At 48.1% G+C, this 17,502-nt stretch overlaps 1 protein-coding gene across 6 annotated transcripts in view; it reads left to right on the top strand.

Moving 5' to 3' along the window:
* The window catches only part of TRANK1 (tetratricopeptide repeat and ankyrin repeat containing 1), an 88,731-nt gene extending 71,663 nt beyond the window's left edge, over positions 1 to 17,068 (top strand). For 3 of the 6 annotated variants that reach the window (XM_067005693.1, XM_067005690.1, XM_067005691.1), the window contains 6 exons: positions 772 to 875; positions 984 to 1,116; positions 7,146 to 7,291; positions 10,767 to 13,816; positions 14,681 to 14,779; positions 15,824 to 17,068. In XM_067005693.1, coding sequence (XP_066861794.1) covers positions 772 to 875; positions 984 to 1,116; positions 7,146 to 7,291; positions 10,767 to 13,816; positions 14,681 to 14,779; positions 15,824 to 15,921 — 3,630 coding nt within the window. In that variant the 3' untranslated portion in view covers positions 15,922 to 17,068. The remainder of the gene's footprint in view (positions 1 to 771; positions 876 to 983; positions 1,117 to 7,145; positions 7,292 to 10,766; positions 13,817 to 14,680; positions 14,780 to 15,823) is intronic. The other 3 variants (XM_067005694.1, XM_059077441.2, XM_067005695.1) reach the window with 1 other exon arrangement.
* The last annotated feature ends 434 nt before the right edge of the window (positions 17,069 to 17,502 follow it).

The raw sequence follows: 17,502 nt of genomic DNA, 5'->3' as shown, positions 1-17,502 counted from the left end.
TGGGATGTGCTGGGACACCATCTCTGTCCCCGTTTCTACCATAATAGGTGCACTGCTGCTGCTGCACCAACACTGCCCAGTAGCCTTGGTTGTTACCAACTAGAGGGGACCTACGTTGAGCCCAGAAAAACCACTGGGCAACCTTGGGCCAGTTGCATCCATGTCCTTGACCTGAGGTTGCTACCAAATACAGTGGGAAGGATGAAACATCTCACACGCAGCTATTGAAGATCAGATGAAGGTGTTATTATGGTGACCTGTAAAAATATGTCTGATGTGCCTTTTCCATGGCTCCTAGGTGTTTCCAAAGGGAAGCTTTGAGTCCAAAGTGTTAGCTGGTAACACAATTAGGCTTTATCCTCTGCAGCTGTTTTCTCTTTTCTTTTTTAAAAATTTTTATTGGGGTATAATTGATGTACAGTGTTGTGTTAGTTTCAGGCACACAGCATAGTAAGTTATACACACACATATATCCACTCTTTTTTAGATTCTTTTCCCACGTAGGTCATCACAGAGTATTGAGTAGAGTTTCCTTTGCTATATAGTAGGTCCTTATTAGTTATCTATTTTATATTTAGCAATGTGTGTATGTCAGTCCCAATTGAGGCTGTTTTCTTTAGTGTTTCAGCACCTTCCTGTCCCTCCCTCTCGGATTTGGCTGGGGTGAGACCCAATGCTTTGTCCATGCAAACATGGAATGCGTGCTTTAACTCTTGTTCCTGTGTCACCTCCATGACCTTGCTGGAAACAGAAACCTTTGGTCTATTCCAGGTTGCAGCCAAGTGTTTCCAAAAGGGAGGTGCGATAGAAAAGGAGAAGCTGGCTCTGGCCCACAGCACCGCCCTGAACATGAAATCCAAGAAAGTCAGCCCCAAGTAAGAGCCTCAGGGGTCATTTCAGGTTTGCTCTGATGAGAGAGAGCTGCAGGTTCAATCTACTGGTATCATATTCCAGGGAAACTCTGTTCTATTTCCCCCTCCCAGGGAAAAGCAGGTGGAATATTTGGAACTGGCCAAGACGTATCTGGAGTGCAAGGAGCCAAAGCTGTCCCTTAAGTGTCTGAGCTGCGCCAAGGAGTTCCAGCTGTGTGCCCAGCTGTGTGAGAGGCTGGGAAAGGTACGTTTGGCCCACGGCTGCTCCTAGGAGAACTGGGCTCCGTGGGGCAAATGGAAGGGTGGCCCCAGGCCTCTGCCTGTGTCAGGAAGGGCTTCCGTCCTCCCAAGAGGGAGAGGTTGGCCCTGCCGACTCTGTGGGTGGCCCTTCTTCCTCCATCTGCTCCAACATTTAGATAGTTTCAGGGACTCGTGTGTGTGTGTGTGTGTGTGTGTGTGTGTGTGTGTGTGTGTGTGTGTCCATGTCTGCGAATGTTTGCTACCCGTTATTAACCACAGGGAGGCCAAACGTTCACATCAAAGGGAAGACAGGTTTTAGAATATTCCTGCCTTTTCTTTCTCCATGTTCAGTCTGGAGTCAGCCTGGGTGGACGGTCTGGCAGTTACATGGTGGTTTCTCTGTGTCCCAGCAATTACTCTAGATCTGCACTGACCGATCTGGCAGCTACTAGCCACATGTGGCTACTTAATTAAACATTTAGGTTAACTAAAACGTAATAAAGTCAAAAATTCACTTCCACAATCTCACTAGCCACATCTCAAGTGCATGTTGTGATAGAACATTTCCATTGTTCTAGAAGCGCTAGTGGACAGAGTTGCTGGCCCAGAGCACAGTGTGGTCTGCAGACTGGCACTGGCCACAGACTCATACTATCTGTAACAAGATAAACTCCAAAGAGGAAAGTAGGCAGAGATTTTTATGGCAATTTGGCATGGCTGTGACATCCGAGAGGTGATTTTCTTAGTGATTCATTTTTCTTCTTTTTTTGAGATATAATTGACGTATAATATCAAATTGGTTTTAGTTGTACAGCATAATGATTCAATATATACATAAATTGCAAAATGATCACCGCAGTAAGTTTAGTTAATGTCCGTCACCACACATAGTGATGATCTTTTTTCTTGTGATGAGAACATTTAAGATCGTTTTCATTTACATGTGGAATCTAAAAAATAAAACAAATGAACGAAGATAACAAAACAGGAGCAGACTCACTGATACAGAGAACAAACCAGCAGTTACCAGAGAGGAGTGGAGGTAGGGGCAAAATAATTGAAGAGGATTAAGAGGTACAAACTACCAGGTGTAAAATAAATAAGTACAGGATGTAATGTACAGCACAGGGAATATAGCCAGTATTTTATAATAACTTTGTATAGCGTGTAATCTATAAAAATATCAAATAACTGTGTTGTATACCTGAAACTAATATAATATTGTAAGTGAACTATACTTCGATAAAAAATAATAAAACAAATAAATAAAAATTTTTAAAGATCTACTTTCTTAGCAACTTTCAAATATACAATACACTATTATTAACTACAGTCACAATGCTATACATAAAGCAGTTCCTTTTTTTTTTTAATAAATTTTTAAATTTATTTTTGGCAGTGTTGGGTCTTTGTTGCTGCCCGTGGGCTTTCTCTAGTTGCAGTGAGCGGGGGCTACTCTTCGTTGCAGTGTGGTCTTCTCATTGTGGTGGCTTCTCTTGTTGCAGAGCACGGGCTCTAGGCGCCTGGCAGTTGTGGCAGGTAGGCTCTAGAGCACAGGCTCAGTAGTTGTGGCACACAGGCTTACTTGCTCCACGGCACGTAGGATCTTCCCGGACCAGGGCTCAAACCCGTGTCCCCTGCATTGGCAGGCGGACTCTTAACCACTGCGCCACTGGGGAAGCCCCTATCCTTGAAGCTTATTTTTTACCTAATACTTTGTACCTCTTAATCCTCTACTTCTGTCTTGCCCCTCCCCCCCCACTGGTAACCACTAGTTTGTTCTCTAAATCTGTGTCTCCTCCTTTTATGTTTTGTTCACTAGTTTGTGGTATTTTTTAGATTCCACATATAAGTGATATCATACTGTACTTGTCTTTCTCTGTCTGACTTTTTTCACTTAGCACAGTACTCTCCATCCATGTTACTGCAAATGACTCAGTAGTATTCTTTTTTATGGCTGAGTAGTATTCCATTGTATAACTGTACCACATCTTCTTTATCCGTTCCTCTGCCGACGGACACTTAGGTTGCTTCCATATCTTGGCTATTGTAAATAATACGAAGCAGTTCATTTTTACTGTATCCGTTGTGGTGGGTTGGACATGATACCATCTGGTCCTTACCGCGGGTGCTGCTGTAGGGTTCCTGGCTGCAGCTGCTGCATTTCCTCCTGCGTCAGGTGTTATGACCGTCCAGTAGGGAGGGGGTTGTTCATGTCTGTATGTGAACTGGAGGAACTCCTGGACCCTCAGCGCACCCTGGGCATTGGGCTGGGTGGGGGTAGGACCTCCTGGGAAGTTTGAAGTGTGGCCCCAAGTCAGTGTCAGAGAAGATAAGGCCGTCCCAAGGCTGCCCTCCCTGCCCCATGTTTAGTATGGGACGTGACTAGTTAGCATGTGGGAGAAGGGGGTGGAATGGGGATTTCAGCATGGGAAGGAAGTTTGAGTCATAAGATTCCAGGAACTAAAATGGTTTCTGAACTCTCCATGTTCCTTTGTCCCCCGGCCTCCATCTCCAAGGCACCCCCTTGGGCACTAAGCAGTGACAGCGACAGGGGACAGGCCTGAACCTGTTGCTTTCCCCTCTTTGCCTGACAGCACCCATCCCGGCTGAGCCAGAGCCCCTTTTCTTGTCTGATCACCTTGCCTCCCGGAGGCCTGCCGAGCTCCACCTCTGAAAGCGGGGTGGGGCCCAGCAGGCCAGATGTCCGGCCCGCGTTCCCTTCTCCAGGACCTCAGTGCCTTCAGGATGTGGAGGCCGCCCTGGTCCTGGAGACACAGGCTGCCGGCCTTCCTCACGTCCCCAGGGTTGACCACCGGTGCCAGCTCCTGCCGCCTTCTCTCGCCAGCACATTCCAGCAGCTCTGAGCCCCAGCCGGGGAAGAGTCTGGTCCCTTTCTTTGCTCAGGCCCCTCCCTGGCAGGATATTCAACCCTCAGACAGCATCAGACCTCTTGTGGTCATCCCACCAAACTGGCCAGCATGATTCCAGTTGACCACCCTCTGCAAAATCCTTAGGCCACACCGCCTCCCTGTTCACGGTCCCCAGACGTGTGCTGACCATGGGGAGAAGTGTGTGTGAAGCAGCTGTGGGAGCAGAAGGTTTCCTTTCAGGGATTCCTCTGCCTTGCCTGCTTCCTGCCTCTCCAGAGGTCAACACTGGTTTCCCTGGAAACCTCTCAGCGCCCTTGCTCTGGGTGGCAGGAGCCCAGAGACCCAGGCGGGGGGCCTGCTTAGAGCCAGCCCTCCTCTCTCTCGACCCGGTTGGGTGCACGCTTGCACCTAAGGGGGCCTGCGTTCACCCTGGGGGTTTTCTTCTGAGTAGGCAGCCTTGTCAAGGAGAGGAAAAGGTGGCTAGGGGTTATGGTTATGGGGTTGGATTGATGTGGCAAAATGGGTCTAGTAGCTCCCTGGTCTGTGAGGTCTCTGGACACAGAAGAACCTCACACCTGGATCTTGTTCGTATTTTGGCGTTTCGTGTAACTTGTCTTGTTAAATAAAAACCCAGCTGAGATTTATTAGAGCGTCTGGCATATGCATTTTGTTTTGTTCCATTTTGATTGTTTTCTCTTTGGATGTCAGGTGCAGCCAGTCGAGTTAGGAAAGGAAATAGTCAACAAATAGGTAGCCCCCTGCTGCCCCCTCCAGTGTGTAGCAGGCACTGTGGGCGCTTGGCAAGCAACAGGCAGCAGAGCGGGGGGGCCTCTGCCTTTGTAGTTTTCCTTTCTAGTGTGTTTCTAGTGTGGGAGAGTGGTGACAGAGCCAGTAGTACAGAAGATGTCAGCAGGGATGAGGGCTGGGGGAGGGGAGAGGGGGTGTCAAGCGTTGCTGTTTTAGGTGCAGGCGGGGTCAGGGAGCTGACTTCTGCAGGGAGACCAAGAGAACAGCTGCCTCCGGAGGACATTGCACATAAAAGCCCCCAAGGTGGGAGTGTATGGGCGAGTTTGAAAAACAGCAAGGAAGCCAGTTTGGCCAAAGCAGAGTGAGTGGGGTCGAACTGGTAAAATGAGCCAGAGAGTGTGGCAGGAACAAATCAGGTAGGACCTTGTGGTCCATGGTAGGGACTGGATTTGTTCCGGGGTGAGGGGGAACCAGTGGAAGGTTTGGATTGTAGGGGTGACATGAAACGAATTATTGGGATGCTCTGTGGAGAGCTCTGTAGGCAGCAAAAGTAGAAGCGAAAGGCCAGTTAGGAGGGGGTGAACAGTGGCTTAGGCTGAGATGCTGCGGCTTGGATTGCCTCCATGGTGGTGGAGGGGCTAGGAAGTGTTCCTGTCTGGGAAATGTTGGGAGAGTCAAGCCAACGGGATTAACTGATAAGCTGGGCAGGAAACGTGAGAGGAAGAGGAGTGGAATATACTCTTCTGTTCATGCAAACCCACCATCGTTTTGTATTCTTCATCCTCTTCCTCCTCATAGCCATTTCCATTCTCTTCTCATTGGCTGCCATTCCAATGCAGTTAATATATGTCCCCATCCACGTGCATAACTGAAGAATAAATAGTATTGTATTCTCTGTACATATTTCTTTTAAGCTTATCTAAATAGCATCTTGTTCTGTTTGTTACTTTTTCCACCCTCTGCTATGGTGTTAAGGTCCGGCCAGGTTTCTGACCACTGTGCATATTCCAGAATGGGCATCCACTGCGTTTGACTTACCCATTTCCCTAGTGGTGAACATCTGAGTCACCACCAACTCCCAGCTGCCACGCACAAGTACTATGACACAGCGCATCCCCTTCCAGTGCTGTGAACTGCTAGGAGTGGGCTTGCTGACCCCAGGGGGTGCGTGTGTTTAATTTCACCAAGTGAAAGTTGAAAGCCACTTTGCTTTCCAGAGCAGCTGTACCACTCCGTGCATGAGGGGTCCTTGTGCCCCATATCCATGACCATGTCAGAGGGTTCTGATTTTCTAATTTTTTCAGACCTCATAGATGTATCTCACTGTGGCTTTAATTTACATTTCTCTGGTTATTAGCAGTGTTGAGCATCTTCATTTATTTGTTAGTCATTTAAGTTCCCCCCACTGCAAACTGCCAGTTCATACCCTTTGCCTACTTTTCTGGCAAGTCTTTTTCTTGTGTTTGCAGGAATCCATTTTATGTTCTAGACCTGCCCACTCTAGTACAGTAGCCAGTGGCCACATGTAGCAGTTTATATTAACATTAATTAAATGAAATAAAAAATACAGTTCCTTGGTTACACTATCCACACATTTCCTGTGCTCACTGTTCACACGTGGCTAGGGGCTACCATATTGGATAGATAGATACAGAACATTTCCATCTTCACAAAAGGCTCTGTCTGACCGTGCTGGCCTAGATGTTAATGTTTGTCTTCTCTCTGTTAACTTTATTTGATGTGCTCTTTGTTGAACAGTTTTTTGGGTTTTTTTTTTTCTTTTTTTGTTTTTTGTTGTTGTTGTTGAACAGTTTTGATGTACAGTTGACCCTTGAACAGTGCGGGTGTTGGGGCACTGACCCTTCGCACAGCTGAAAATCCACATATAACTTATAGTTGTCCCTCTACATCTGAGGTTCCTCTGTATCCTTGGTTTCATATCAGGAATTCAACCAACTGAAGATCATGTCACACTGTAGTATTTATTACCAAAAAACAAAATCCTTGTGTAAGTGGACCTGTGCAGGTCAAACCTGTATTGTTTAAGGGTCAACTGTAATCAAATCCATCAATTTCTTCCCCAGAGTTTGTGTGTTTTGAGTTTTGTTGAAGACTTTCTTTACCTCAAGGTCACAAAGATATTCTCATACATTTTCCTCCAATAGCTTTCTCATTTAGACCTTTAATCCATCTGGAGCTTCTATTTGTGTATGGTGTGAGGTTGGGGTTTCACCTTACTTTTCTCCCTATAAAGCAGTAGTTTTCCTAAATTACCTATGTTTTAGTGTTTTTCACTTGATTCGAATAAATCGCAGACATAGGAACATCCTCTTTATTATTCATGGTGTCGGTTTACTTTTAAGATGAAAAGTTATATTATAAATACTCTGAGTAAAATTTTACTCTGTCCTAGATAAGAGATGCTGCCTCTTTCTATAAGCGAAGCCAGTGCTACAAAGATGCTTCCCGATGCTTTGAGCAGATTCAGGAATTTGATCTAGCCCTCAAAATGTACTGCCAAGAGGAACTTTTTGAAGAAGCTGCTGTGGCAGTGGAAAAGTAAGTGGTTTTATTCTCTTCCTCTCTCCCCCACATCCCCCCAAGCCCTGCCCTCCTGTTGCTCCTTGAGGAGGTGTTGTCTTGCTCTTCTGAAGTGGCTTGACCATGTCACCCTCCTTCCACTTGGGTGGTGGCCTCCGTGCTGAGTCCAGAACTCCTTGAATACAGCGTCATGAGGAGAAGGAGCAGAAGAAGATGAAGGATGTGTTACGAGTGTCTATAACATGCCCAGCAATTTCGTGCTTAATGATAGTTCTGTCCTCTCCACCTTTACCTGCTGAGTTGACAATTTCACTGATGTGTGGATGGATAGAGGTCAGAGCACTAGTGGGTGGTCAGGATTCTGTTTCATCGTGATTTACTGGCAGATGCCCAGCCAGGCCCTGATACATATGTGTATGATATGTATGATATGTATATACACATGCCCTCAGTTGTAGGACACATAAGTTTCATACATGGCCCATTGGAGCCTCCTTGAGCCTTCAGCCTAACTGATGTTCTAAAGGTGAAGTGCAGACAGGTGGGGTTAATGGATGACAAGGAATCTAGAAAGAGCATGTGGTTGATGCCTGTCGGAGGTCTTCCTAGTGGAGTGCGACAGCTAGAATTGTAGAGTCTGCTGTTCTGTACTTCTGCTCAACAGCTCCTGGAAAAGTAGGCTGTGGCTTAGTTCTATATTTTCTTTGCTTTCTACCAAATTATACATGTGACAAAATGAACATGATTGACCAGGTGTTCAAACTTTATATTAAAGTTAGCATTTATTAAAGTATATCATATATTTTTTAAAAGCACACAATGTTTACAAAGTAAATACACTTGTATAACCAACACCTAGATAAAGAAATTGAGTTTTATTTTTGGAAATGGAAAAGAAGGTGTCTAGTGCCAAGGTTGGTAATTGAGCATATTCCTTTATCCAGGTCTTTGGTTCCATTATGTGTAAGGTATACACAGTGTGTATATATTAGTCAGCTCAGGCTGCCATAATGAAATGCCATAGATTGGGTGGCTTAAACAACAGAAATTTATTTTCTCACAGTTTTGGAGGTTAGAAGTCCACGATCAAGGCTCCGGTCAATTGGATTACTGGTGGGAGCTCTCTTCCTGGCTTGCAGACAACTGCCTTCTTGCTATGTCCTCATGTGGACTTCCCCTGGTGTTTAAGCATGGAGGGAGAGAGAGATTGTGGGTGACAGAGAGCTCCCTCTCTGGTGTCTCTTCTTTTTTTTTTTTTTTTCTTGTTTGGCCACATTGTGCAGCTTGTGAGATCTTAGTTCCCCGACCAGGGATTGAACCTGGGCCTCAGCAGTGAAAGCACAGAGTCCTAACCACTGGACTGCCAGGGAATTCCCTGGTGTCTCTTCTTATAAGGACACTAATCCTATTGGATCAAGGCTCCACCCTATGACCTCATTTAACCTTAATTACTCCCTTAGAGGCCTCATCTCCAAATACAACCACACTAAGGGTTAGGGCTTCAACATATGAATTTTAGGGGACACAAACTGTCATCCATAACAGGGTGCCCCCTGTGACATTGATTGGGTGTTGTGTACCCTGAGTAATCAACCAGGCCAATTCCCTTGTGAGGCCATATGACAAAACCACCTGAGAGGGTTTTTTTTGTACTTTCAATTATTTAGTTAATCTGTTCTCACTTTTCCAGGAAAGCATTGAATAATCATAGATTTTCCCCATTATTTTGCTTATCTTTATCAACTTTCCTGAGGTATTCAACTGACTCTATTTTTTTTGGAGGGGGAGGCACGCAGGCCTCTCACTGTTGTGGCCTCTCCCGCTGCGGAGCACAGGCTCCAGACACGCAGGCTCAGTGGCCATGGCTCACGGGCCCAGCCGCTCCGCGGCATGTGGGATCCTCCCGGACTGGGGCACGAACCCGTGTCCCCTGCATCGGCAGGCGGACTCCCAACCACTGCGCCACCAGGGAAGCCCCAACTGACTCTTTTTAATGATATGTTGAGTTGAGATCTAGTGTCATCAGTATTAATTGGAGCCTCACACTTTCTGAGTGTCTTTTGAATGTTCTACATACTAGATGTAGAATTCAATTGCTAAGTGGCCTGACTCAAAATGTAATGAGGACATTTTGGATTTGAAAAGAAAATACCTAAGAAAATTTTCTTAGTTTAAGAATATTTTTTTCCTTTGGCCATGCCGTGTGACATGAGGAATCTTAGTTCTCTGACCAGGGATCAAACCCAGGCCCCATGCAGTGGAAGCCTGGAGTCTTAACCACTGGACCACCAGGGAGGTCCCAAAAAATTTTTAAACTTGCTGTAAATACCCCCTACTCCATCAGCCAAAGCTCACAAGAGAGGCTCATCCTCAGTTACACCCCTTCACAGAGGACCTGTTATACAAAGGGATCTGATATTTGTGGGTTGACCCTGGGGCAGCAGGAGGTCCCTGGGCACCTCTCTGGTTGTGAGGAAGGTGTTTTGTCTCCTGTGAGAGTTCAAAAGTAAGCATGTTTCATTGGATTGGCCCAATGCCTTGAAAATTCGTATGTGGGATATACTCACTTTGATCAGCAGAGTCAAGAGGAGCTTGACTTCGGGGCTTCATTCATCTCACACTAACTCAACTGCATACATTCCTGGCAAAAGAAAAAGTCACAGGTTGGTTAATAACAGGAAGATCGATGTAATGGATGGTGTGTCTGCAGACCCCATCTCCACTCTTTCTCATTAATCAGGTATCAGACTCAACAGGGTTGTGTACCCAAAGTGATTAGCAAGCTTTTATGAAAGTTTAAGGGAGTTTTTTCAAGGATGATTTTGGCTATGCATAATTTCTGCCTTACAGATTGACCTTCCTGAGTAACTGTCACTTGCCTAGGTTGCAACTCCACTATATTTCTTTTTTTTCTTATTTTGTTTCTGTTTTTTATTTTTATTCTTTTTTTGGCTTTTGGGAGGGGTTTGTTCTTTTGTGTGTGTGTTTCTTTTTTGGTTTTTTTAAAGTATTTTTTCTTTTTCTGCAACTCCACTATATTTCATTAATTAAGCATACTATTGCTTGGTTCCTTCAAGGAATAAAGAATTAATTTTATCAGTGTAAAATGAAGCCTTGATAAAGATGCTGGATAGGGGCTTCCCTGGTGGCGCAGTGGTTGAGAGTCCGCCTGCCGATGCAGGGGACACGGGTTCGTGCCCCGGTCCGGGAGGATCCCGCATGCCGTGGAGGGGCTGGGCCCGTGAGCCATGGCCGCTGGAGCCTGCGCGTCCGGAGCCTGTGCTCCGCAATGGGAGAGGCCGCAGCAGTGAGAGGCCTGCGTACCGCAAAAAAAAAAAAAAAAAAAAAAAAGATGCTGGATAACTTTAGGTCCTATTCTGCAGGTCCTACCTACAAGCGGTCATTTTATGGTAAGTTGTTCTGTGCTGCATTTTGTAAAGTTTCTGTTGGGTGATACTGAGTTGACATTGGTGTTGTCTGTCTGTCATTGCAGGTATGAAGAAATGCTAAGGGCCAAGACCCATCCCATTTCCAAGCTCTCCTATTCAGCCAGCCAGTTTTACTTGGAAGCTGCAGCCAAGTACCTGAGTGCAAATAAGATGAAGGAGATGATGGCTGTGCTCTCGAAGCTCGACACGGAAGACCAGCTGGTGTTCCTGAAGTCTCGGAAGCGGCTTGCAGAGGCTGCCGACCTGCTCAACAGGGAAGGTCGGAGGGAAGAGGCCGCCCTGCTGATGAAGCAACATGGCTGCCTCTTAGAGGCTGCCAGGCTCACTGCCAACAAGGACTTCCAGGCCTCATGTCTGCTGGCGGCCGCCCGCCTCAACGTGGCCAGGGATTCCGATGTCGACAATACCAAGGCCATCCTCAGAGAAGCCCTGGACCTCTGCCATCAGACCAATCAGGTGTCCGGCATCGCCGAGGCCCACTTCCTGCAGGGGGTGATCCTGAGAGACTTTCCAAAGCTCAAGGACGCCTTCCTGAGGTTTGACACCCTCAACCACTCAGCAGGGGCAGTGGAGGCGCTCTACGAAGCCACCAGCCGCTGTGAGGCCCAGCCCGAGGATGTCCTGGCCCTGGCTCCGGCGGGCCTGGAGGTCCTTCTCAGTCTGGTCAGGGCCCTCAAAAGAGTGACCAACAATGCCGAGAAGGAGATGGTCAAGTCTTGCTTTGAGTTTTTTGGGATTACGCGGGTGGATGCCAAGTACTGCCAGATAGCTCAAAACAACCCCGGACCCATATCGAGAATCATTTTTGACCTGGATTTGAACTTGAGAGAGAAGAAAACGAAAGAGCATTTCTTGATAATGACAGACCAGGTGAAATTAGCCTTAAACAAACACCTTCTGAGCAGGCTGTGTCAGATCACACGGAGCCTGCTTGGGAAGACCTACCTGGGCGTCTGCACGAGGTTTATCGTGGGCTTAAAATGTGAGGATGGACGCTGTGAAGATTTCCACAGGCCTTTGCGGCGTCATGAGGCCAGGTGTTTGGTTCAGACAAAGATACACCTGGTGGCGATCAACGGATTGCTATTGGAAGCCAAAAAAGTATTCCCTAAAGTCTTAGCTGAAGAACTTGAAGAAATCGATTATATTTTGTCTCCGGATAAATATGGCCTTTGCAAATCCCTGCTGAATGTTCTCTTCCCTAAGCATTTCCACCAGAGAGTATTGTCAGAAAACCCCATGGCATGCAAAGAGGTCCTGAAACCACATTACAAATCCTTCCGGTCCTACAGGTCTGCTCTGAAAGAGTACATCCATGTCCTATTTCAAAACGAAAAGGCTCGAAGCCGCCGGGAGTCCACAGACCTGTGGCTGAGCGCCATGCAGGCTTTCCTTCTCTCTTCCAGCTACCCTGATGAACTTGAAAAGCTGCTCCACAAGGAGGAGGACCTCTACAACCGGGAACTCAAAGCCCTCTGGGCTGAAAAAGAGAAAAGGGGCAGGGGGAGAGGCAGCAGGATGAAAGGAATAGAAGGGAAATTTGGCATGCTGACGCCCAACAAGGATGAGGAGAGCGTGGAGAAGACACACCTGTGCTTCATCCGGCTGCTGGAGGATTCCATCCACCAGTTCTACGTGTGCAGGAACCCAGAAGACTACAAGAGGCGCTTTTTCCGTTTCATGAACGTCCTTGTCAAGAGGTGCAAAGAGCCACTCATCCCCAGCATTGGGAACACGGTGGCCCTGCTGGAGTTCCAGTTTGTCCACTGCGGGGCGGTCCTGGCCCGCCTCTGGAAGAACGCCATCCTGTGCCTTCCCAAGAGCTACATCGCGCTGCTGCACTACTGGGAATTCCTGTTCAGCAAGAAGGACCGGGAGCCTGGCTATGTGTTCGCCATCATTCAGGAATACAGACCCAAGGACGTGACCAGAGCCATTCAGGATTTCCGGTTCCACCTGTCCTACCTCGTCAAGGTGCTCTGCGGCCGCGAGAACGAGAACTTCAATGTCCTGCTCGATGCCTTCAGTGAAATTGACTACGTGGTGTCCGGGGAGGCGGAGCGGACCCTGGTGCTGTGCTTGGTGATGCTTGTGAACACCGAGGGGGTGCTGCAGCCGTCATGCAAGCCTCTCCTGTCAAGCCACTTCCAGGAGATCGAGGCCAGGCTGCAGCTGATGAGCATGGACTTCCCGGGCCAGGTCCCCGAGAGGCTCCTCAGAGTGGTGAAGCGGGTGCAGCTGGCGCTCAACGTGAAGTCTGTGGCGGAGGCGCTGCAGGACCTGCTCTTTGAGCGGGATGAAGAGTACCTGATGGACTGCCACTGGCAGTGGGACAGCGGGCACGCCAAAGGGACCAAGGTCCGAGGCCTCTACCACGAGGAGGTCAGACTGAACCGCCTGTTCTCCGTGGACCCCATGGACTACTTTGTCGAACCCGAGTGCGAGGTTGGTCAGGACGAGATGGAGGAGCTGGCCTTGGAAGACCGGGACCACCTCCTTGCCACCATCCTGTCGCAGAAGCAGCGGAAGGCCTCCATCCAGCGGAAGCTGCGGAGGGCGTACCTGGTGGTGTCCCTGTGCATCAGCTTGAGGAGGAGGCGGGGGGCCCAGGCCGAGCACTTCAGGGAGGAGGGCAGGGAACCCGGGGCTGGGAGCTTCAAAAAGGCCGACGTGGACAGGACCCAGTGCGACCTGTGTGGGGTGAAGTTCACCCGCGGGCCCGAGAACTATTTCGGCCCCGATCAAGCGTTTGAGGAGGCGGCTCCTGAGGCTGTGGCCCTTTCCGGGGCCGAGCTGGAAGACGAGCAAAGTCGGGAGAGGAGCAGTGAGTCTTACGAGCAGCACATCCTCCTGCAAAGCCACCAGAGGCAGCAAGAGGCCTACCAGAAGTACTCAGACTTTTTCCACAAGAAGGTGGACCCGGCTATTGATGAAGGCAAGCTGGTGGTGCAGGACATGGAGCAGAACATGTGGGTCCGCAGCCACCTGGGCTCCAAAGAGCATAGCCACATGTTGCAGAGGAAGGTCCAGGAGAACATCAAGAAGGTCTCGGACATGGTGGAGGACCTCTACAGGCGGAAGGCCTGGGCTGGTGGTAAGGGCCCTCAGAAGTGGGGCGGAGATGGTGTCAGAACCCGGGCTTTGAGAACACATGTCCGACTCCAGTCCTTTGTAGTAATGTCTGACCTGGGGATGATGGAATCTTGGCATTAGCAGAAATACAAGTGAGGACCATGTGTTCTCCAATTACAGCAAAGCCCCATTGTTTGGACCACCCCTCCCACAGTTAACACAGATGTGTCATCATCTTGGGTCAGGATGGTTTCCCCTGGCACAACAGACAACAAAGGTGTTTGCTAACCAATTCTATTTAGAGGGTAGAGGGGGAATGTTTCAAGTCTTGAGGAAACTCTTTAAACGTCCCCTGATTCATTCATTCAGTGATCGTTTCTTGAGCACCTACTATGTGCTGAACGCCTGACTAAGATCTAGAGGTGCATAGCTGGTCTCTTCCTTTTAGGAGGGTCCTCACACCATACCCAGTGTGAGCCTTTAATAAGAAATCTTATGTGGTCTGTGAATCAGATTTCCTCTGACATCCTTATTAGCTATGTCTTAGCAATGCTGAATGGAAGTTATGTATAAAATCAGTGAAATTGCATATTTTTAAATCATTCTAGAATTCAGACACTCTGGTTTATGATGATAACAGTTTGAACAAAAGCTTCCTCAAAAGACTTGCTACTGGCAGTGTCTCCAGACAGGCAGGACTGGTAATCAGGCTGGTATCTACTTGTGGTTTCTGCTCCTGGTGGTAGACAGTGACCTCATGCTGCCCCTCTCCACAGGGGGAAGCAGAGACGAGCTCCCAGGAGCTGGGGGCTTTGGCTCTAGTACTGAGTGTCCTGGTCCCTACAGCCGCCCTTTCACTCAGAGCTCTCGTTCTTTGGTTCCCTAGCTGAGGAGGTCATGGCTCGGCTGGTCAACGTCCTGATTCCGTCCGTCAGGGATGCGCGGGAGTGGCTGAGGAAAACAGAGCTGCACTTGAAGGAAGAAGGTGAGGAGTCCTTCACCCCAGGGTGATGCTCTAGGTCTTGTGGTCCTTGACTCTGCTGGCTCCCAGGTCAGTCTGAAGTAGGGCCGCCTGTGATGTGAGCAGTGGTTGCTCACCATCTAGAAGCACCGCCCCCAGTGACTCAGATCAATAGTGATGGAGTGGCTGGGTTCCCCCATCTGACTGTGAGGGCTGTTATTCAGGGCTTGTGCCAGTTGCTTTTCCAAAAACGTTGGCCACTCATGAGCTGTTATCAGTGATGCTCTGTCCCTACTCCCATGGTGGGTAAAGTATTGCAAAGCCATCCCTAGATAAATGTTTGCCTGTGCAAACCATTCATGTAAGTCCATGAATATGTATTGAGTGTCTAGAATGTATCAGTACAGTACTGTTCTGGGCTTGGGGATATAAAACAAATTTGTGAACAAAACACGTAAAATCATTGGGGAAACTTGCATACATCTTCCTTCAGAGGGTTTAAGGCTGGTGTATAGTGAGTTGGGTTTCTTTCCTGACAGTCAGACTTATCTTGCCGAGTTCTCTTTGATCTGGAAAGTCTCCCCCTCTTGGGGAGACATTATTTCTTCTTCCTCCCAGTATCTCACCTGCCCCAGATTGCCCATAATCCAGAGGCTGCTGGAAAATCCAGAACCCCGAGCTGGGGAAAACTGGAAAGGACTTGACACAAATGTCTGTGCCAATAAAAAATCTTTAGATTATAGTCCCTTCTGGCACTGTGATTTTTGTGATTGTTTCAAACAGGAGAATATAACTGGGATACCAACTCAAGGCTGTGGTTGATTTTAGGCTTTGTTTGACAAATTTTTCATTTAAAGGGCCTCTAAAATAAGGCCAGAGGAACTAGCCTGTAAAAGAACATTCTGGAGAAGCGTGTTTACTTTGGCTCTGGCTGGTTTTTTTTTTTCTTTAATTTAAAACGACGATTACAGAGACATCAGGTTTTACTAGGATGTTGTATGTTGCAGTAGCGTGAAAAAGATCACCATTCTGCACTTCATTTCTGGTTTTTTTTGGCTTTTTAAACAGGTGTCGTTCAAGAAGATGATTACGAAAATGAAGTGGAAGACTTTGGTGAGCTCCGTCCCAGAAGGCGTTTTCGGAAAAACGCAAAGCAGAGAAAGTAGTAACATCCACACGGCTGCTGCTTCCTAAACCTTCAGGACGTTCCATCCTGACTTAGAATCCCGCGTGCTGGGGCAGATGAGGAGAAGAATATACATTAGCATAAGCAGTGGCGGGAGGGGTCTAACGATGCATTTGCTTTTCATTGTTATTTCTCTCTCTGTGGTGGCTCAGGGTCTGACTGTTCCCTCAGAGCAGGGGCCTCTTAAGTGTTTTCCAAGTTCAAGTCCAGCAGTACTGGGTCCCCCTAAAAGAGGCTCAAGCGCGAGAAGTCGTAGCTGGAGGGAACATTGGGATCCTCCCCCCGAGGCCCCTGGGTTCTCTGGCTCGTCTTCACCATGACACTGGTCAGTAAGTAGCAGGGACATCCCTCACCTCAGAGTTGCCACTGCCCTGGCCTGGGGACACCGCCCCCGGATCCTCTCATCTCTGTTCATGCTGCTGGCCACCCCCGACCCCAGGCCACACTCTGGTCATCTCTGAGCCCACCTGTGGCTTAATTCCTTCTGTTATATATGTTAGCCTCTTCTCTCGGTGGCAACGTTTCTGCCTGCCTTCCCCCCATTTTTTGAGACCATCCTCAGCTGCCCGAGCAAGTCGCAATTAGACTATCTCACAACGTAGTCAAGAATTCCCCATTTTCTTCTGGGCGGCCAGCCTCAGGACCAGCACCCCCATCCATAAGGATTTGGCCATGAATCACTGCCCTGTGGCCAGCAGATCTGGGAAGAAGAAGGGGCCGTGGGCCTGTTTGCAGGAGGCCGTTGCTGCCCACTGAGCCATCGGTATGTCCCTTTCTGGAAGCTCTTCTGCCTCTCTCATGGTCACTTCCCTCCCTGTCCCCCACCCTTCAGCCCGGCCTGGTGCCAAAGGTCAGGCTCACATTGGTCCGTCGCTGTTTCATTATCACCACAGAACCAGCCTTCTCCCCATGCTGCTGCTGCTGCTTTGGCTGCTCTTTGTTTTTTTCTTCATTGTCTTTCTAAATGACTCTGTTTCCTTGAAATGTATGGCTTCTAATCTTTATTAGTTTATAGTTCTAATTTTTATTCCAGGTGTTTTTATAAACTTTACTTGCCAGGAAAACAAACCACAATCAAATCTTGCTGTATTATCACATTTTTATAAAGTTAAATCATTTCTCTTACATTTCTCTCCACTTGTTTATTTCTCATCTCTGTTTAGAGAGTAAACGGGTAAATCGTGGAACAGGTTCTTTCTGGTCAGCTGGTGGACAGAAGCTTGCCGTGTCTTCTGAAACTGAGAAATCCAGGGGCCCACAGCTGCAGCTGACTGCACCATCTCTTGAGGGCCTGCCTGTGTAAATTCTTCCCCTTTGGGTGTTTCCAAGCAGGCAGGGTGTGGACTGGAAGGGGTTTTGTCCGTGCCCCATAACAAGAACATTTCCCTTGGAGACGGGAGACCTGGAATTGAATCCTGGTCCTGCCCCAAGGAGCTGTATAGCCTGGGATAAGTCAGACCCGGTCCACACTCCCTGAGGGCTAGAATGCGGCACCCCCCCCGAGGGACTGGGGATCTGGTGTGGCAGTTTTGGGGCACAATATTTAATAACAACACAGCAT

This window comes from Kogia breviceps, chromosome 10, assembly GCF_026419965.1.
Source record: "Kogia breviceps isolate mKogBre1 chromosome 10, mKogBre1 haplotype 1, whole genome shotgun sequence".
Taxonomy (NCBI): Eukaryota; Metazoa; Chordata; class Mammalia; order Artiodactyla; family Physeteridae; genus Kogia; species Kogia breviceps.
The sequence above is the reverse complement of the archived record's forward strand: the minus strand, read 5'-3'. Positions and strand labels throughout refer to the sequence as shown.